This window comes from Ischnura elegans, assembly GCF_921293095.1.
Source record: "Ischnura elegans chromosome 13 unlocalized genomic scaffold, ioIscEleg1.1 SUPER_13_unloc_1, whole genome shotgun sequence".
In the NCBI taxonomy this organism is placed as follows: domain Eukaryota; kingdom Metazoa; phylum Arthropoda; class Insecta; order Odonata; family Coenagrionidae; genus Ischnura; species Ischnura elegans.
The window spans coordinates 2844887-2864810 of NW_025791657.1; the positions used below are offsets into that span (position 1 = coordinate 2844887).

At 37.7% G+C, this 19924-nt stretch overlaps 1 protein-coding gene across 1 annotated transcript; it reads left to right on the plus strand.

Annotated features, from left to right (window-relative positions):
- Positions 1-374: 374 nt before the first annotated feature.
- LOC124172486 (gastrula zinc finger protein XlCGF57.1-like) lies at positions 375-17207 on the plus strand. Its single transcript, XM_046551925.1, has 6 exons — positions 375-432; positions 1469-1575; positions 4136-4267; positions 5791-5863; positions 14650-14935; positions 15206-17207. The coding sequence occupies exons 1-6, from the start codon at positions 375-377 to the stop codon at positions 16365-16367; spliced, it is 1818 nt and encodes a 605-aa protein (XP_046407881.1). The 3' UTR covers positions 16368-17207.
- Positions 17208-19924: the final 2717 nt, after the last annotated feature.

Below are 19924 nucleotides of genomic sequence, written 5' to 3' on the forward strand. Positions count from 1 at the left end.
TCCCACTTCCCCATGAATGGGCAGTGGATAGTTTCAACAAAAAAGTAACAGATAATGGGGAGGGTCTGACTTTATGATAACCTCAAACCTATCATGGAGGATACGTGTCAGAAATATTGGTGGCTGGATCCTGAAGAAGTGATAATGAGTCAAGCATTTTGTGAGGGTATATTTCGATGTTAAAGTGCTTTAGTTTATATAGCCTCGCTTCAAGGCTCCGAACATTAGCTGCAGGTGCAATGTGTCGTGGGCTAGTCTTCCTCCCTCATTTCAAGGGAAAATTCATGTGAGGCTTGATACGTGGAACCTCTGATACGTTGCGTAATACTTTACCCATTATACCACTGAGAAGATAATGTGCTGAGGGAGTCTCAATGCCCATTATGTTCACTGTGTTTGCAGGTTTCCCGACTAGAGTGAACTCCATCCAAGGTGAGTCGTGGACAAATCACACTTCAGAGAATATGCGCAGCTGCATCTTCTGCTCATCCTCATAATGCAATGAATGTGATTATTTCCCCGGCTTAAGGGGCATAGAGCTTTTGAAATTTCCAGTTGTGTGAGAGTATTATTTGGGAAAAATTTGGGAAGACGTATAGATCCTTAATTGTCCGCTTTCAGACACCAATGAGCTGTGCATTAATACTTTCTGCCATTGTACATATTACACTTCAGAAAATTTTATTATTTATTCCATTCAATGGTATGATGTGGTAGTAATACCTATTACCTTTCTGCTGTGTTTCGAAATATTTTAAAATTGTTCATATGAGCTAGTCTCCCTTAATATGCATTAAAATGTAAATTCATTGGTAATGATCAGCAGAAAAAATTTGGATGCCATGTTATGTAGGATGTAGGGCTTGTTCAGGAGCCCTAGTTCATGTTGGGTCCATTTAGTTAAAAATTGACCGTATGTATGGTTTTTTATGGCACATTTTTGGCAAGATAGATTTATGTTGGTGCTGATTACGTATCAATGGTCAGTTGATCCTTTAATGTCGACTGAGCATATGGCCTTATTCTAAGATAAACTTAAAGGAATGGTAAGAATAGTTTCATCTTTGTTGATCAATAAAATTCAGGACTTTTAAGTCCTCTCCATTGAAACGATCAAGTTGAAGGGGAGGCACGTATCTAGAGCTTAATACAAGACCTAGATGGGGGAAAGCCACCAAGTTGGGATGCAAACCTGAAACCTCTGGGTTGGAAGGTGAAGACTTTTACCGCTTCTGCTGTGGTTAGCAAATGCTGAAGCATTCCACACCAAAGTGTGCTGAATAAACTAGTCATGTGAACCATTTAATAGTGGTAGGTCACTAAAATCTTGCACAAACATGCTTTTGGCTTTCATATAAATGAGATTTTATTGTTATTACTAATGAACATCAGCATTATTATTGTCATGTATTATCCTTTTGCCTTCTTTGATTGACACTCAGCATTTTTTTCTAGTTTAATCTAAAAGACGAGGAGGAAGACCCTCTCAGTGGAGGTAATTATTCTGCGATGCACACAACAGATCCAGCCATAACATCAACTGATGTCTCAGACCCATTGGCAACGGATGACTGGGTGAGTGTACTTTTCCTTTGTTAAGTGCAGTTTTGCTACTACATAACCTCAGTCCTCCATGGAATATTCCAATATCACTGAAGACTGATTCAAGCGATCATAATTCATCATTTTCGATTGATCACATCAGCGATCACTCTTGTTTGTTGAATACAGTGATGACTCCGAAGTGAGTGTCGAGCGAAATTTTTTTTCGATAACCTTAATGCTGTGGATTCCCATCACTTTTTCCATCACTCAGTTGCTTTTTCTGTTGCTTAAACCTCATATCAGCCATTCGGAACACATACTCGTATGGAGAGATTGCAGCACTGCGTTTTGACAATCATTGGTACGTCATAGACCATAAAACCGTGAATTTTTGTCTTGAAACCTGAAAAATCTCACAAACTTCTTTGTAGAACTACAATTGGGGGATCAAAAGAGAAATCTATGCGTGGATTTTATTTCAAGGTCAGTCATGCTAATCTGCACACATATTCGAAGTAGAAGTAATGGTCCATGTGCCAAGAAATCACAAGGCTGCACTGAATCTGGAAGGCCAGTAATGAAGGTGTTCATTAACCCTGGTAAACTTCTTAACTTCCCTGCTATGCTGCTCCCTCTATTTTCTCACTCACAATCTTAAGCCAGCTCTGGATTTTCTAACTATAGGTCATGTCATTAGAGATAACACTGATATTGCTGCATTTGCATTCACTGAATCTCACGTTTCTTAAACTTTTAGTTACTGTGAGGCCCGTGATTTTTACTTTATCAGTGTTCCTGCCTAAAATGGCGTATCAACTGACCATGAATTTGACAACATTTAGACCATGAATGTCTGGAAAAAAACTGAATTTTATTATTTAGTTAGAGTGGGAACCCTGTGTGTCGTTCTTGAAGAAGATATTCAAAATGAGTTATTAATTGTACTGAACAGGTTGGGGGCACACAGCTTCTCTGATTACTCACCTTTGATCACTGAACAGGTGAGGGCTCTGACTCTTCCCACTTTTGTGAACATAGATATATGTACGATGCTCACTTCTGATCAACACAAACCAGAAGGAAGGAGCATCATTGCTAGTAAACAATCGTAAGATTGGTTGGATGCAGCTCTCCTATCTGCTAGACATTTTTTAGCCCACATATTTCTTCTCTTTTACATCCTTGAAGACCTGGGCTATGAAACTCATTCAATGCCGCTCCTTGCCCTTCTTTCCTTCCACCTGTCCTTTTACAATTGTTTTCATCTCACTGTTATGTGTCATAATGTAGCCAACTAAGCCGTTCCATCTTTTTTTTTTAAGGGTTTTTGGAAAAATTATCTTTTCTCTCTCTCTCACTCTCTCTCTCTCCTAGCTTTTCCTTGTTACCTACATGGTCGATCCCCTTTGACCTTGTCATTCTTTGGTAGTAATGCATTTGAAATGCTTTCTCCTTTAGACTTCTCTGCTGCTGTCAATGTCCAAGCTTCGCTTCCATAAAGAGACATACTCCATATGGAAGGAAAGCAAGTGACATTCATGTTGCTTATTGTAGTAATTGGTACTCTCACACTCAGTGCTCGTGAAGTGATGATCAATTGATCACCGAGTATAGTGTGGCTAACTACACCAAATCATTTGAGTCATGATTCTTTGGTGAAATCGTACAAAATGAACAAAAACATTCATTATGAATGATAAATTTGAAATGAAATTTGCTTGTGTTGGCTGTGGTTGGTTGCATTTCTACAAAATCAATTGATCATGCAGTTTCTAGTCGTATCATCCAAAGAAAATTTATTCCCAAAAAAGAATTAATGTAAGGCATATATTTATTATATCAGATTTGGATATTGTGTGAACTGTGTAGAGGAAATTATTAAGGGGACTCAGGATTTGTCCTTTACCATTTTTGAAAAGAGTATTGGATGTTGGTAGACCAGGTTGGTTGTTGAGATGGATAATTATTTTTTCCATCTGCTGATTTTGATGGAGCTTGTTGTATGTATACATTTATTAAAGTATACAACTCAAATATGAGGGGAAATGAAAAACTCGTTGCATCTCACAACAGGACAGTCTGATTCAATAATTCATTCATTGTTGCAGCATGCTGCAAATGGAACAACATTGACCTACCGATATGTAAATCATCATCACTCTTCATCTAGCTAATGAAATCCACAGAATACAAATAGTTTTTGCATGAGCAGAAGTTAAGTCAATGTAATCAGTGGCAAAAACATCTTAAATCAATTCAAATTACACCCAAGTTTCAGTCACACGTTCCAGCATTAGACTAATAGTCATTCACATGTAAGTAGTGATTTCTTACTTGATACTAATCCTACCATTTTTTTGATAAGATGAGTGTTTTTTTCAAAAACTATGGTAGATTATTGTACAATTTAGTGCATAAAAATGTTACACTTAAGCTGTTTACATGTTAATACTACAAAAGTGAATTATGGTTGGTATGTACATATATATGCTATTAATAAGAACCATAATTATTTTGGCAAACTCACGAAGCTGTTTCTATATTTCTGTCCCCCTGTCTTTAATGATGCTGATTATGGACTCAAATGCAGACACAGGCGTCAACATCTTCCCAAGGTGAAGTGGTGGATTCTAATGGCAAAGAAACCATTGTGATAGACCTTGACTCTTTGCTGGTTGTAGCCAAGAGAGAACTATCTTCCAATGAGACTGATATCACTGAGGTATGCATGAAATTCTCATTCAATTTAATTAATGGATGAAAGTGATATTTGGAGGTAATGCTGAAATTCAAGTTCTGTAAACTTGGGCTACTTGATCCCAGATTTCGAAACCTTAATCATTATTTTCAAAGTTGGGCACAAGGTATTGTAACCGATGCCACTTGGCATGGTTTATGGGTAACTTAAAATCGGTGTTGACGAGGGAAAAAGAGCTGATGCAATGTGTTGACTGAGTATGTTTGTGGGCATAGTGAAGCATGAATGGGCTCAATTATAAAGTGTTTCACCCTCCCCCCACGACTCCCTGCATTCCTGATTCCTGTTTTTTTTGTGTTTTGTACGTGACCAGTGAAATGTCCACATTTTCCCCAACCCCTCCCTCCAAACAGCACCTATGAGCAGGGGATAGAGGGTGACAGAATCTATACCCCCTCACTCTACAAAATGAGGACATGCTTTGGCAAACCCCCCTCCCCGTAGTGAGGTTTCTAAGAAAGCCTGCTTCATTCCTGGTTTCCCCCACCTGCCTCATCCCCAAAAATCTAAACCTTTCTGGGTTATAACATATGGACGAATTTCAGCTCATGGAGACACATGGACCTTGGCTTCATTTTATTGCCAAAGGCTATGCTGGTCAGCTGAAGGTGTCATGCCTGTCATGTGGAGGAGAGTTAGAGAGAGAAGAGAATCTTGGAGGTTAGACTGAAAAGTGATGAGTGGCAAAGTAGAGGAAATAGGAGAACAGAATGGTAGATTTCCCATGCCAAGAGGAATAAGATCAACCCACAACGCCTTGAATTAAATATTCTCTCAGCCCATGATGAAAGAAGATGCAGCGACCCCGACAGCAGCCAGCGAAGGAGGTCATCCCCATGAGTGTCTGAGATCCAATAAGTTAAACAGCTATCCCATATTACATCCCCCCCATAGGAGCCGACTCCATGGGGCTTGAGAGGGCCCGAGCCCCCTCAAAAATCTGTAATGGGTGTGAGGAAAAAATGTGTCAGGCTTGTCGATATTATCCGGAGTGTCCAGATATCAAGATTCGAGTTATAAGGATTCTAATGTTGATCATATGACTTTATAATTCTTAGAAAACAAAAAACTCACTACTTAGAAAATTTCCCGGGGCAAGATCCCTGGTTTGGCCCCCCCAATATTTTTTGTAAGTCTGCATCCCTGATCCCCCCCAAGTTAAGAAGATTCACCAAGAAGTACTCTATATCCCCTAATCAAGAATAGAAGTATTAACTGTGAAGAAATCCTGTTGCCCCACAATAATTGTCCCTCGCCTAATTTATTCTTTTTACCATCTAGTTTTCCCTGTGAGGGGTGCATATTTTAGTATTTAGGAGAGAAGGGAATAATTAGATACTCTTTGGGATTAATGTTGGTGTTGTCATTCATATTTTTTTGTATTCATGCCAGAGATTCATAAGAAGTGAAGATTATTGTTTCATTATTTTAAATTATTTAAGAGATGTCATTTGTTGTTGGTAAATGTGAAATCTGCTTACTTTCAGCCTACTGGTATGGAGAATGATGAGCTGATTCAAAATCGCACAATGGCCATGGAGTCTATGACGGAGACGGAGGGTGAGTGATCTTCAGTGTTTGAAAATGACTCTTCATTGAAAACACTCGTAACTAATTCTTACAAGGGAATATTAAAAAACTGAATCTCAGAATCCAATCAAATTTTGCAAATCTCACATGGATTTTTTTATGCATTTTTCTATTTTTTATGTTATATAGGCCTGTTATTCTTCAATATTACCATAAAGTTAACAGAAAATTTTTTTGTGTGTTCCTGGACCCCAAATCCTTGGTGTTACAACCAGGCACCTTAACCCATTACTCCCCAGACTGTATGTAGAACTTTCAACTTTAATTTTTTTGTATTTCCCAGTTTATTTAGGCCTAATTAAGATGAATTCGCATGAAACATTATTATATTCATCATGATAAATGATTTACACAGTGTTTCGTTTATGCAACGCTGGGAAAACTACAGTAAATATAAATGAAAAATCAAATATTCTAACCTAGGTTGCTTCTTTTCTTTTTTGCCTTCAGTTATGATTAAATGTGTGAAAACATTCTGCGTGAAGATAAACATTGCACTATAAACTCCCAAAAGTTGTCCATTATTTGCACAATTCAGGTTTCCACTGGGACTTATCAGTATTCCTTTGGATGAAATGCCCTATTCTGTATTGACGGACATGCTTGGGTATGTCATTTTTCCTACTGCATCCCACATATGCACACCGCTTTTTATGCCAATTGTTACCAGTCTTTGTATTGGAAAGTACTTCTTGCCTCAATACAATTTTTTGATCTCAGACTGGAAGTCTAACTGAGGATTGCTTTGCCCATGACCATGATGTAAAATCGCCACACATTCACCATTGCACAAGAGAGCCCATTTATAAATAGAGGCTACCGCCATTTTTTCCCCTAATCTGGATAGGGTAACATACTGCAGAATCATCATGTATTTCTACCCCTCCCATTTCCTGATTGTAATCGTTAATGACATTTGGTTGTGGAATTTGTTCTCTTTTCTTCTGCCTCCGGTTATGCCTTTTCATCCGTACTATAGGTTCAATATTCCAGTAGTTTGATGCAATGGTGACGACAAAATTATCATGCCATTGAACTAAAAGAATATCTTTTCACTTGTCAAATGGAAACCCTCAAATTCCTTTTTGTTTTTTTTGTCAAATCTCTCGAAGACATAACAGCACAGTTTCCCATTCTATTTTCTCCTTCTGTTCTTACTGCAAAATTACCCTTATCACCTTGAGTTGCCAACAGAATGTAATGGGTGAAGAAACTATAAAAATACATGGTTAGATGTTTTGGAGACTTACAAAAGTTCAACAAATATAGAACAGTGATATGGCAAAAACTGATGGAAATGGCCTGTAGATGAGGCTAGACGCCACAATTTACCACCAAATCTAATTGGTTTCCTGCGGATGAGCATTTTAGCTTAGTGTTGCCCGAAATGTGGAACCATTTGCTCATCAATGGAAAAATTTGTTCGAAAAATTCCACACTGAATGCAATTTTAATTTAGTCTACTGAGAAAAGGCTTGAATTTTTCACTTTTGCCAATTTGAGAATCATCGGAGAGATGCAGATATTTTTGAATGTTATGAAATCTTTTCCGTATCATACATCACCTCACTATTAGGACAGACATGCCCTCTTGATTTGTCATGTACTAGTTAGTGAGCAGTAATGGATTGTACCTCGACAGTATTAGTATCCCAATGAATTTATTTTAAATCTGCCATTCTCAGAGTAAAAATATGGTTATTTTTCTCTCTAGCTTACTCATTTGAATGTTTCAAAATTAATTCAAGTGATTCTTCACAGATAAATAAGTGAATGATTTCAATTGCTGAATGGCATGCATGCTGAGTAATGAGTGTTTCTGTTGCTTTACTCTTAAAGACATTTGGGGCTCGAATGGAAGTTACTCTTATTTTTTGGAGTTAGGTTACCTGTTTCCTTTCTGTATCTTTTATCTGGATGTTCGTGTTAACTTGATGATTGATCTTTAGATTCTACTGGTTTCAACTGTGGCTTGCCTTGAAGCAGGTTTGAATGTATTTTAAAAGCATCAGTAATATCCTAAGGCAGAGGAATATCACCATCATTTATGACTATATTCTTCTTCGGTGAGTTCACATATTTTAAGTACAACCGCATTACTTCCCTCCCTAAGTACTAGCAGTGCAGCCACTATTTCATCAGTCGTGATGTACCCTTGAAATCATCCATATCTTTAATACTGTAATCTTTATTGGACTTACTAAGCTTAGAAAATATTATACCCTACTTCTCACGTTAATTAATATTCTTCAGTTACCATCCTGACATTTCTTCCAAGGTTTACTTCTGAGGCGAAAAATTTTCCTCACTTTTTCATCTGGATGAATTTTGTGACAACAAGCCGACCAAAAAATATTGAAATATTATTAATATGATTACTGAGAGAGTGATAAAGAGGAAATTCAGAGGACTATGTAACTGATATCTACCCAATTGAACTCTGATTCTTAGCCTTAACCATCTAAGCGCGAGAAGAAGGAATGGCAAGCACTGAGAAAAATCCAAGGTGCGACCACAGCAACACTACACCTTCTGTCATACTCCTGCTTCAACTTAAACGTTTATAAACCTGTCATTCTATCGTCTCTAAAATTGAATGCATGAATAGCTGAATTGAACGTCTACTAAGTAACATTTCCAGCGAATGATCTTGCCGTGTACCAGTTCCTCGTAGTCGCCCAATAATTTTGCTGAACTAAGTGATGAAGTGTTGAATCTAAAATGCGTAGATATGACCATATGGAATTCCCAATGCCATTCTCCCATTGCTTTGTTTACTCACAACCTCTGAATACCACACAGAATACAGGGATTGAATTTCGAAATGCTCTTAAATTATTTACCGAGATTTGGACGTGGATGGCCAGTACACTACAAGACCACTCCAGGAAATTCTTTGTTTGCAAGTTTCAGGATAGTACTCGAACAAACGGAGAACGCATTCCTTCCGCTGCCGCACCCCGCCGTGAATGATGCGTGTATTCCGTCAAAAATACAGGGCAGTCGTTGCATTCAATCCATGTGTGTAATGTGGATTAAACCAGCAGTGCAGTGCACCGTCCGTCGCATGGGACATTATACTTTTGCCCCCTTGGCGCCATTCGTTAAGAGTTGCATAATGCCGACGCCGGGTTTCTGTCCACTTTTCATTCTGTTAATTACCCCAAGCTGATCCATTTCCGTTTCCCATTGAAAGCATAATTCGTCTCTGGGGTGGATTTCCTTCCCAATTATTAACTTAAATGTCATTATTCCGTCCCCACCCCTACAGAAGTCAAATTACACTCGGAATATCCTAATATACCTAGAGAGAACAAATAAAAACAAAATCGCCATTAGAAACGTTATTATATAGCCCTTGCTTCATTTCCTACCCTTTTCAGCACGTTATTATTGAGAAAAATTAATAAAAAATATTTTTATTGAGGTAAATAAGATAAGAAAACAAAAGGAGAGGATCGAACTCCAAATTCCTACTTAAGCATTCGACCATCGTAACTACCCAGCCACCAATGTCAGGAAGAAAGTGAGAGGAAATACGTATTTGCAACGTAGACCCATTTTTTTACGATTTTCAATGGCTTTTTTCATGAAAAATTACGAGAGGTGCGCTGATTTCCTTCGGCATCTTGAATTGATAGCCATGATCTGTCAAATCGGAAAATTTGAGCTCAGTCGGCCACCCGAAGATCGTGTATTTCCCTTGTGAGAGAAAAAGTTGTCTGCAGTAAGATTCCTCAGTTAATCTTAAGGAAATATCATTTAAAATTTGTAGTACATCAATGCTTTGAAAAAGGTAGTTTTCAAATTTAAAAAGATATAAATAATTTTATGAAACTTTTGACAAAAAACAGTAAACTTAAGGATATTTCAAAATGTCAGTAAACCGAAGAAAATATTATGCTGAAGTGTAGAATATTTCTAAGAACTAAGATTCCATAATTTTGCATATACGCAACATTGAGTTAACCGCTTGGTAATGGGTTTACCGCTGTACTAACGCTCATTTTCTGCAGAGTGGCTCCTATGCATGAATACATTTGACCTGTTAATGTTTAACCTTTTCGAGCCGAGCTCCTTCGCGGGAAGTTGCTTTTGGCTCTACGAAGGGTTTGAGATTTTCTTTTTCGCCCCGTACGGAGTTTTTTTTTCGGCTCGGGACTGACCAGGTAGTCGCTTCCTCCCCTTAATGACCTTTCCTAGTGGGGATAATCCTCGACCCTTTTCCCCGAGAGCAGCCCATCCCAGCGTACTTTTGCGGTCAGTTAATTGTTACCAGTGCAATTTTAATTTTTTTTAATTGTTACTGTTGCATTAAATGTCAGTTCATCAATGTATTCCTTTCATTTTGCAATGCCTGTAGAACTTTTAAACGAAGTTCTACGGTTATTTTTAGGGTTTTCAGCAAAACGGCATTACATCATAGACCAGCAAATTCTTTAAAGGGAATGAAATCTTTCAATGTTCCTTTCAATATTATTTTAAAGCAAATTTGCTTGCATAAATATAAATTCATATTACGCACGAAATAAGAAAAAATAAAAAACAGAATAAATTTTCTAGAATAAATTTCCCATCCTTCTTTTGCATCCGGGCTTTGGACCGGCAATGGCGAAGTTTCAGACACATCGCTATCCCAGCCACCATCCTCGTCTTCACTGTCTGTTTGCGTGAGTATTTCCAGGATCGATTGATCCGTTACTAGCCGGGACATTTTCCCAGTGCAAGTTAAGTCCAGGAAATTTGCCTAACGCTCCTCTCGGCCAAGCACCCCGAACAGGTCGAGAACGTAAGCAAAACTAACGAAAGCGAAACGAAAGGCACTTCAAGAAAAAAATCCTGGCTGTATAATTCCAAGAAAAAATGTAATTCCACCGAATCATCATTTGAAAAAAAATCCTTGCAGGAGGAGAAAGGGGAATGCATACAGAATATTTACGGTTAAATTTGAATACACGCCAAGAAAATTTAGAAAAGAAAATGAGCTTTTCCGAGAAGAGTGAGGTTATCATCTTCCACGTACATATTTCCGTAGGAGAATACTTACACCAATATACTCTTGGGTCTTCCAGTTGGAGGATGATAAGTTTTTCCTAGAAAACATAATGCGTTAATGTGTCCCGAAATAAGCCCGTGGGGATCGGGTTGGTGTAGTGGCTAGAGTGTTGGCTTCCCACCCGGCGGGCTCGGGTTCAAATCCCGGCAGTGGCAGAGAATTTTCAGAGACAGCCCGATCCCTGCTTGAATGTTGAGTGGAGGACATTTCAAGCGCAACACTCCGTCCGTCGGATGGGACGTTAAGCCGTGGTCCCCTTGGCGCCTTTCGTTAAGAGCAGGCTAACGCCGACGCCAGGTTTCTCTCCACCCTTCCTTCCACAACCTTCCCTCATGGCGCAAATGACCTCAGCTGTCGGTCGCCTCCTCCAAATACCATACCATACCAAATAAGCCCGTGAGGGGCACAAAGCAGACCACCTGGATCCTGACCAGAGAAGCAAGATATGAGAGTAATTACCTGGGTGGTGCAGTTCTCTTTCATTCATGGTATGGGCTGCATCGCACAGCAGGGTTCCACAGAAACCATCCCTGGTATAGGTAGCGGAATGCGTACAGATAGTTAACGGCTAAATTTGAATACACGCCAAGAAAATTTTGAAAAGAAAATGAGCTATTCCGAGAAGAGTGAGATTATCACCTTCCACGTACATATTTCAGCAGGAGAATACTTACACCAATATACTCTTGGGTCTTCCAGTTGGAGGGTAATAAGTTTTTCCAAGAAAACATTAATGCGCTAATTAGTCCCGAACTAACTCTGTGAGGTGCAACCTGACCAGAGATCCAAGATGTGAGAGTAACTACCTGGGTAGAGCAGTTGTCTTTCCTGCAATGGTATGGAATGCTTCTCACAACATGTGTCTACGTAAAACATTCCTTATCATACATTATCGTATATTAAATTTACGAATTTTTAGGATATGCATTAATCAGTATTTATAGCGAAATGCGTTTATAATACCTTTGTATTCAAAGGTTGGTAAGAGGTTATTAAAAATAGTCGTTGTAATTTTGGCTCACGACAAAGAACTGAGAGAATCATATTTTATTACATTACGAGGGCTTTTTTTCATAGAAGTTAAATCGAATATTCTATTGAATTTCACCGCAAATGTACATATAGAATGTAGCTAACAAAATAACGTATATTTTTAGATGTAAATCATTACAATATCGCTCCTACTAACTTGCTAGTGAGTTATAAAAATAACAATTAAACATCTAACCTTAGCGTCTCCAAAAATTGTTCTAGGTGACGATCAACTCCGTTAATATGAACGCTAGACTTCCGTTTAAAATTTGGAACCAATCAGCAGAACATACAGAATGTAATTCCTTGCATTGATTTTCAATAAATGCAACATGAACGTATTTAGTTATTTTAACTTATAAACAAATAAGTGACCATGAGCACCTTCCTTGAGTGGTTCACTAAGTGCCGGGATGGGCCGAGATAATCCCCACGCGGACAATAGGAAAGGGTCGGATCTCTCACGCCGAGAGGCCCTAATGGCGGTTGGGGCCCACTTGGCATTCTTGACCGCGAAATCGTGAAAACACGGCCTTTGGCCTTTTGCTTCGAAAACGTCAAGCCGTGATAATCCGGCCTTCCTTCTTTAGCATCAGAAAATTCAGGCCGTGAAATCACGCCCTGCGTAGGGAAGAGGTTAACTGCATTTCAGATTTAACTATTTGGTTATAAAACCCAAAGGAATCTCATTCAAGGACAGCTCCCAATAGACTGTATAACGCAAGAAAATTCTATTGAATTCTGACACCCGATAGGTGGACACTCCCCTTTGAAGGATGTTGCATCATAATTTCTCAACCATGTTCTTTAGTTTATGTTAATAGTTCTACTGAAGAATTTAATCAGGTCGGCTAATGTCTAGCAAAATTTTCGCCATGTTTGAATGATATAAAACCAATATTTGTAGCCATATGCATTCATATGGGAATTCCAGCATACCTTACCTAACAATTTAACCTTTGAGACTCATTAATTGAAAACAATTCCCAATAAATCAGTGGTGAAGAATACTTAGCATATGATTCCAATTCCTATTTCAATTATTGCGTACATAGACATAATAAACATGTAATTTGTTGAAATGAGTGAAAATAGTGTAGTCCAGTTATGGCTTACTGGTACAATTTGGCTTTGATACACACCCCATCCAATTCACTGTTTTGCGCTCTTGGCAACTGTGCTTTACTAGGCCTAACAGTTAATCATGGAAGAAGGGAAATTTGGAGAAAATCTGATTTGGTTAAAAAAGACTAAACCCAATACCTTGTGTGCAGAAGGTTTTCTTTTGCAGAGTAATGACAGAGGGTGACCACACTATGCTTACTTATTCTCGTTAGCTAAGACTTCAACACTTAGCTTCACCCAAAATTTTTAAAGGCGGTACAGCGAAGTAGAGGGCATCACCATCATTCAGGGTGGATATGAAAAGTTTGAATTATTTGTATGGTAATATAACGTATAACTGCTAGGTTTATTTTTTCAATAAGATGCTCTAGTGGCACTTTGTACATTGATTCACATTTGACATACTTTGAGTGTTATGAAAATTCATTCTGGACAAGAATTGAAAGTGAGGAATTGTAATAGACATTCTCACAGAGTCACTCATGAATCAGGCTTTACTGTGATTGCTTACAAGACTTAATCTATAGTCAATTCAATCTGGAATACATGCTCCGCTAGTGAAACCGGAAGATGTTAGGTGGCCCTAGGATGGAGTTGGGAAGTAGTGTGGGGGAAGGCTACTGATGAGTTACGAATTGTATAGTTTTTTAAATGCAGTTCCTCTTTGCATGGAAAGCCTTTTATTAAAATTGTGGTAGTATTGTGCATTTTGTCTTAACATTCTATCTAACTAGCCTGTTCTTATTGCTTTATATCTGATGAAGGGCAATATCCGCGGATATTTTGATATGAGGCATCGGATCTTACCATCCTTAATGTTAACCTATGTATGAGATCATTTATACACCATGCCTTTGTAATTTAAATATTTTTTATAATATTGCAAGGTATAGTGGTTGCAAAAGTTTCTTCTGACATAGTGCGAGTCTCCCCTAAGAAAATGTGGTGTTCACTTAATGCTTTTGTTGTGGTTGGTTATCCAATACAAAAAAAGTTTCTTTTTTAATAATTGTTGTTCTTGAAGATAATTTCATATAGTAAACCATATATTTTTGGCCATCTATTTTCCCCCAATGATTAATTAAGCTGGAAATGATTTGTTTGTGAGCTTCAATTACCTTATGGCCTCTGTTGTTTCTGTGACTTTGTATTTTGCATATTTTAAGCCTTGCAATTCGAGGAAGTTTTTGTGTTTGATAATAATGATAATTTTTCAATTAAATGTTATGTGTATGCATGCCATCGGTAAATCGAGTTTATGATTACTTCTGTTCATGTAAAATTGCACTGAGTTGTTTTCTGGAGTAGATACTAGAGGTTAACATGCCAAATTTGGCACATTTTCTCTGAGGAAAAGTACCACTGAATTTATTGAAGAATCATTTGGAAACCACCTTAAAAATAAACAAACGCCTTGAAAGCATCTAACCTAAAGGTCAGTCAGAGAGGCTACCTTGATATCTGTCTAATGGCTGTCATAAATAAGGGTAAAGAGTTACAGATTTCATCTCTTACTTATTTTTAATGTGAATTTCTTTTCTAGAGCTCCCTGCACCTGAAAGAGCCTCAGCCTTTTTTGCACTCCTTGAACCAAAAATTGGAGCATCACGTTCAAGGAAAGGAAAGAAGATGACGGAAGAAACTTTGTCAATTGGAAAAGATATGCCCCTCAAAAGTCTTACTTCAAAAAGGGAGACTGTTAGTTCTAGCCAGCCCACCTCCTCCAAGAGTTTAAATCATCTGTTATGTAAAAGACAAGTGGTGGGGCAAAAGGGAAATAAGATTCTTAAGGAAAACTTAGGAGGAACTAGGCAGAAGAGAAATGTGAGGCAAGCGAGGACAAGGTTCATGTTAGATGGGAAATCATGCACAGGTAGTCGAAACATAGCTAAGAAGTCTTATTCCTGCCATGGATATGATAAGTCTTTCTCTCAAAAGAGTGACCTTGTCCGTCACATTCGGACTAATACAAAGGAAAAACCTTATTCGTGCAATGAATGTGATAAGTCTTTCTCTGAAAAGTACAGCCTTGTCCGTCACATTCGGTGTCATACGAAGGAGAAACCATATTCGTGCAATGAATGTGACAAGTCTTTCTCTCAAAAGAACAGCCTTGTCCGTCACATTCGGTGTCATACGAAGGAGAAACCTTATTCGTGCAATGAATGTGACAAGCCTTTCTCTGAAAAGAGGGACCTCGTCCGTCACATTCGGTGTCATACAAAGGAGAAACCTTATTCGTGCAATGAATGTGACAAGTCTTTCTCTCAAAAGAGTGACCTCATCCGTCACATTCGGTGTCATATAAAGGAGAAAACTTATTCGTGCAATGAATGTGACAAGTCTTTCTCTCGAAAGGACAACTTAGTATGTCACAGTCGGACTCATGCGAAGGGGAAACCTTATCCATGCAATGAATGTGGTAAGTCTTTCTCTACAAAGGGAAGCCTTGTCATCCACATTCGGACTCATACGAAGGAAACACCATTTCCATGCAATGAATGTGGAAAGTCTTTCTCTATTAAGGGCAACCTTGTCCGTCACATTCGGACTCATACGAAAGAAAGACCTTATCCATGCAATGAATGTGATAAGTCTTTTTCTCAAAAGAGTGACCTCGTCAGTCACATTCGAAGTCATACGAAGGAAAAACCGTATTCATGCAATGAATGCGAAAAGTCTTTCTCTCTAAGGTGCAACCTTGTCCATCACATTCGGACTCATACAAATGAGAAACCTTTTCCATGCAATGAATGTGGAATGTCTTTCTCTCTAAAGGGCAACCTTGTCCATCACATTCGGACTCATACGAAGGAAAAACCTTATTCATGCAATGAATGTGATAAGTCTTTCTCTCTAAAGAGCACCCTTGTCAATCACATGTGGACTCATACGAAGGAAAAACCTTATCCATGCAATGAATGTGAAAAGTCTTTCTTCCGAAAGTGTGACCTTGTGTATCACATTCGGACTCACACGAAGGGGAAATCTTATTCCTGCAGTGAATGTGAAAAGTCTTTTTCTCGAAAGAGTAGCCTTGTCATCCACATTCGGACTCATATGAAAGAAAGACCTTATCCATGCAATGAATGTGAAAAGTCTTTCTCCCGAAAGTGTGACCTTGTGTATCACATTCGGACTCACACGAAGGAGAAATACTATTCCTGCGGTGAATGTGAAAAGTCTTTCTATCGAAAGAACAGCCTTGTCATCCACATTCGGACTCATACAAAGAGCAACCTTTTCATGCAAGGAATGTGATAAGTTTTCCTCTGTCAAGAGCAACCTTGTCCAACACATGATGATTCATACGAAGGAGAAACCTTATTCTACGGATAATGTTAAAAGCCTTTCCATCAAAAGAACAGCCTTGTCGTCCACATTCGGACTCATGCAAAGGAGAATCCTCATTCCTGCCGTGAATAAGCAGTCTCTATCTCAAAAAAGAAGCCTCTTCGTTCATATTCGTACTCATAAAAAGGTAAAACCTTATACATGCAAGGAATGTGAAAAGTCTAATTCTTCCAAAAAAACCTTCTTTTACACATGCGGGAACACAGGAAAGAAGCCTCATTCTTGCAATGAATGTAAAAAGACTGTCAGTAGATCCAACTTTTCTTTATTTGCAAGCCCTCAGTGTTAGGTCTTAGTAATCTAATTGGCTTTCGTAAGCCATCAAGGTAAATAATTCTTATTACTACGATTACTGCTTTTTTAAATGGAAAAATTGTCTCATGATGTTGAAAATAATATAACAATGTTCAGTTGGGTCTGCGTCCTAATTTCATAAATGTTTGAGTAAATTTACTCTACCATATTTTCAAGGATTAAATAATTTATTTTTGTGTTTTTTACTGCTAATATTTTACTGATAGAAAATTATTTACATTTAAATGTAGGCCATGTATTTCAACACTTTCGACAAAAGTTTGAGGCATCTTGTCCTAATTATAACTTTTTGTGTAATATCTCTGTTCAATGTGTTATTAATCAATGTTAATTTGTCTTATTGACGTTAGTTAATGTAGTGCCTCTATGTAATTTCTATGAAAATATTAAGTTGGTGATATTTTACGATTGATAAAAAGAGTGTTAAACTGAAAGAGTGTTCGTCTGTTTTACTTGTTCCTGTACGCCCTTTCCTGTCAATTATTACATCAATATTGGGTCGTTTTTTTATTCGCCAGCCACAATCACAAAGCAATCATTTGCTTAAATGACAATAAAAGTCGTCCTCTTGAAAACATTGCCAGCCATGGTTAAGGCTTAAATGATGAATGCAGGGAATTTCCATCTCATGTAAGTGGCCATAAATTTACTGGTAACTGTGTCCCATCTATAGGCATGAACAAATTAACTTCCCTGCTTTGTAAAAATAGATTATATTTTAGGAAAACATCGTATTACACGCTTGGTTTTGCGTGTCGAGATACATCAATTGAGATCATTTCATTACGGACGAAGTATTTTACATAAACAATGTGAGCATTAAACAATTTTATCGTAAGGAAATAATACCTCCGGTTTTTTAAGTCCGAAAAGGCGTTTCTATCATGAAGATTTCTAAAAGATCATGGAAAAGAGAAATTTTATCAATAATTCCATTCAGATTTGAAGAATAAAAAAAACGTTTTTGCAGAAATTTTACAAATCTTCCTTACCTACACTGTGCTTACATTCATCACGCCGTCGTGTTGATTAAATTCGACCTCCGCCTTCTTTCATGCCATAACCTTTAAAGAAAGACCCGCAGCATCGGTTTTCTTTCACTCCAATACAACCTTCCGATCAATAATTAATTTTAAAATCAAAATCTTCTCCTACGCCGAAATTCTACTTGCGACTCGTTTCCATTTTGTTTACAAACAAAGTCACTAGTGATGGGTCGTTCGTGATCGATTCGTTCAAAATTATTTAATCACCCAGTGATTCAAATGACTCATTATTCGTTGCGCAAAGTAAAGTCGTTCATCAATCAGCCCGACTTACGGCTCCATGGTCTGTCATCAATCAGCCCGACTTCCGTTTTTTTCGGTATTTGGATTAATCATTAATCGGCCAGACTTCCTATTTATTGAGTAATTGATTCTAAGTTCCTACTCTTGGTGTGAAAATATTTCTGTTGTGCTTTGTGAACCCAATTGATGTTTTCATCCGTTTACTTTCATATAATCACTTTTTTCGCCCATTACGCAATGTATTTTTTATCTCCGTGCTGTAGTAGCAGGTAATTTCATGAATATTAATTGGCATACGATAGATAATTTAAACACATAATTAAGCCGTAATTACCCTGACTGTACATACGACTTTTATCTTCTTTTTCTCGTATTTTCCGGATTGCTTAAGTCTACTTAAGATGAATTTTCGGAAGTAATGGTGATATTCATCCCTTAATATGATTTACAAAATGTTAACATATTGCGTTTCCGCAATTCAGTGGGAAAAATGTGGTAACTAAAAGAACAATATTTCAAAACTTTTGTTTCATATTTTATTTTTCATCGTCACTTCTGATGAAATGTGTGAAAAACATTCTACTTGAAATTAACTAATTGCACTTGGCACATCTGCGATTTGCACCCTCGAAAATTTAGTATAGCAATGAGTGTCGGTGTTGGGTGATTCAAGAGCAACATTAGAATTTAATGAGAGAAGATCAATTGGATTTAGCATGCTTAATGCGAAATCGGATTTCTTTTATTTCAGACATGCTTTTACAAATGCGTGCATGATTGTTTTCATGAAACATCTTTCCCTCAAATTCGTAAATCTCTCCAAGAATGTATCATTGCAAAAATATTTCTCCTTATCTTCAAATACGGAATCGCTATTAGCACTTTATTAAAGGAGATGATTCATTTAAAATTAGCAGTTGACTATAGTTTTCATATTGCGTTTATTGAAATAAGTTTCTTCAATATCTCGATCATAATTCATTAAAGTCACGCGATTCATTTCAATGAATAGGTTTTTATCCGTCTATCATCGGTGTTCATTGGTTGAATTGTTTCAATCTTCTCATTCCTTGATTCAATCAATTCCAGGTCATCAATCAAAATGATTGAGGGATCGAAATGACTGATTCAGTTGTTGGAATCACCCCAATGACTTGAATCATAAATATGGAATCTTTGAAAAGAACGACCTCGCACATCTCACGTTGAGACATTCGTTATTCAATTATTTCCCTTAGTTCCTCTTGATTTCAATGTCGCTACGTTCGTCTTCGTTATCAACCTAGTCCAAAATGAATGTGGCAACATATCTCCCACCAATTTGGAGTAGTGAGGTTTCTGGATATAGCAGTCAACAGAGCGCGCCGTTGCAAGTTGAATCACCGTTTCTGAATACGGCCTTTAAATAAGTACTCATATTATGCATCAATACTTAAGTTTTATTAAGTGCTTATAATTTTTTGACTGCCTTATTTATTATAACAACGCTGTGTTAATAATTCTATGGACTTGGTGGGCAGTTAGTCTATACCCTTGCCCGGTATGAAACAAGTTAGGTTGCTGTGGACTTTTATGATAATTGATGAGATTTCATGTCTACTCGATTTTTAGTGAATTTTTGCCGTGTGTGTGGAAAATTGAAATAAAGGTACGAAACGGAAAGTTTGTTTGAATCTTCAGCTGTGGCTGACACCAATTCAATTTTTTTTTCTGAAACAGCAAAAATAAATACATAACCATAGAGTACGTATGTTCTAGAGGGCTCACGGCGTAGGCGGAAATCGTATCGTCAGTTTTAATTCTCAAAGAGCTAATAGATTTCCCTGGAGTGGCGAGCAAGAGGCGAGAGAGTCACCTTTC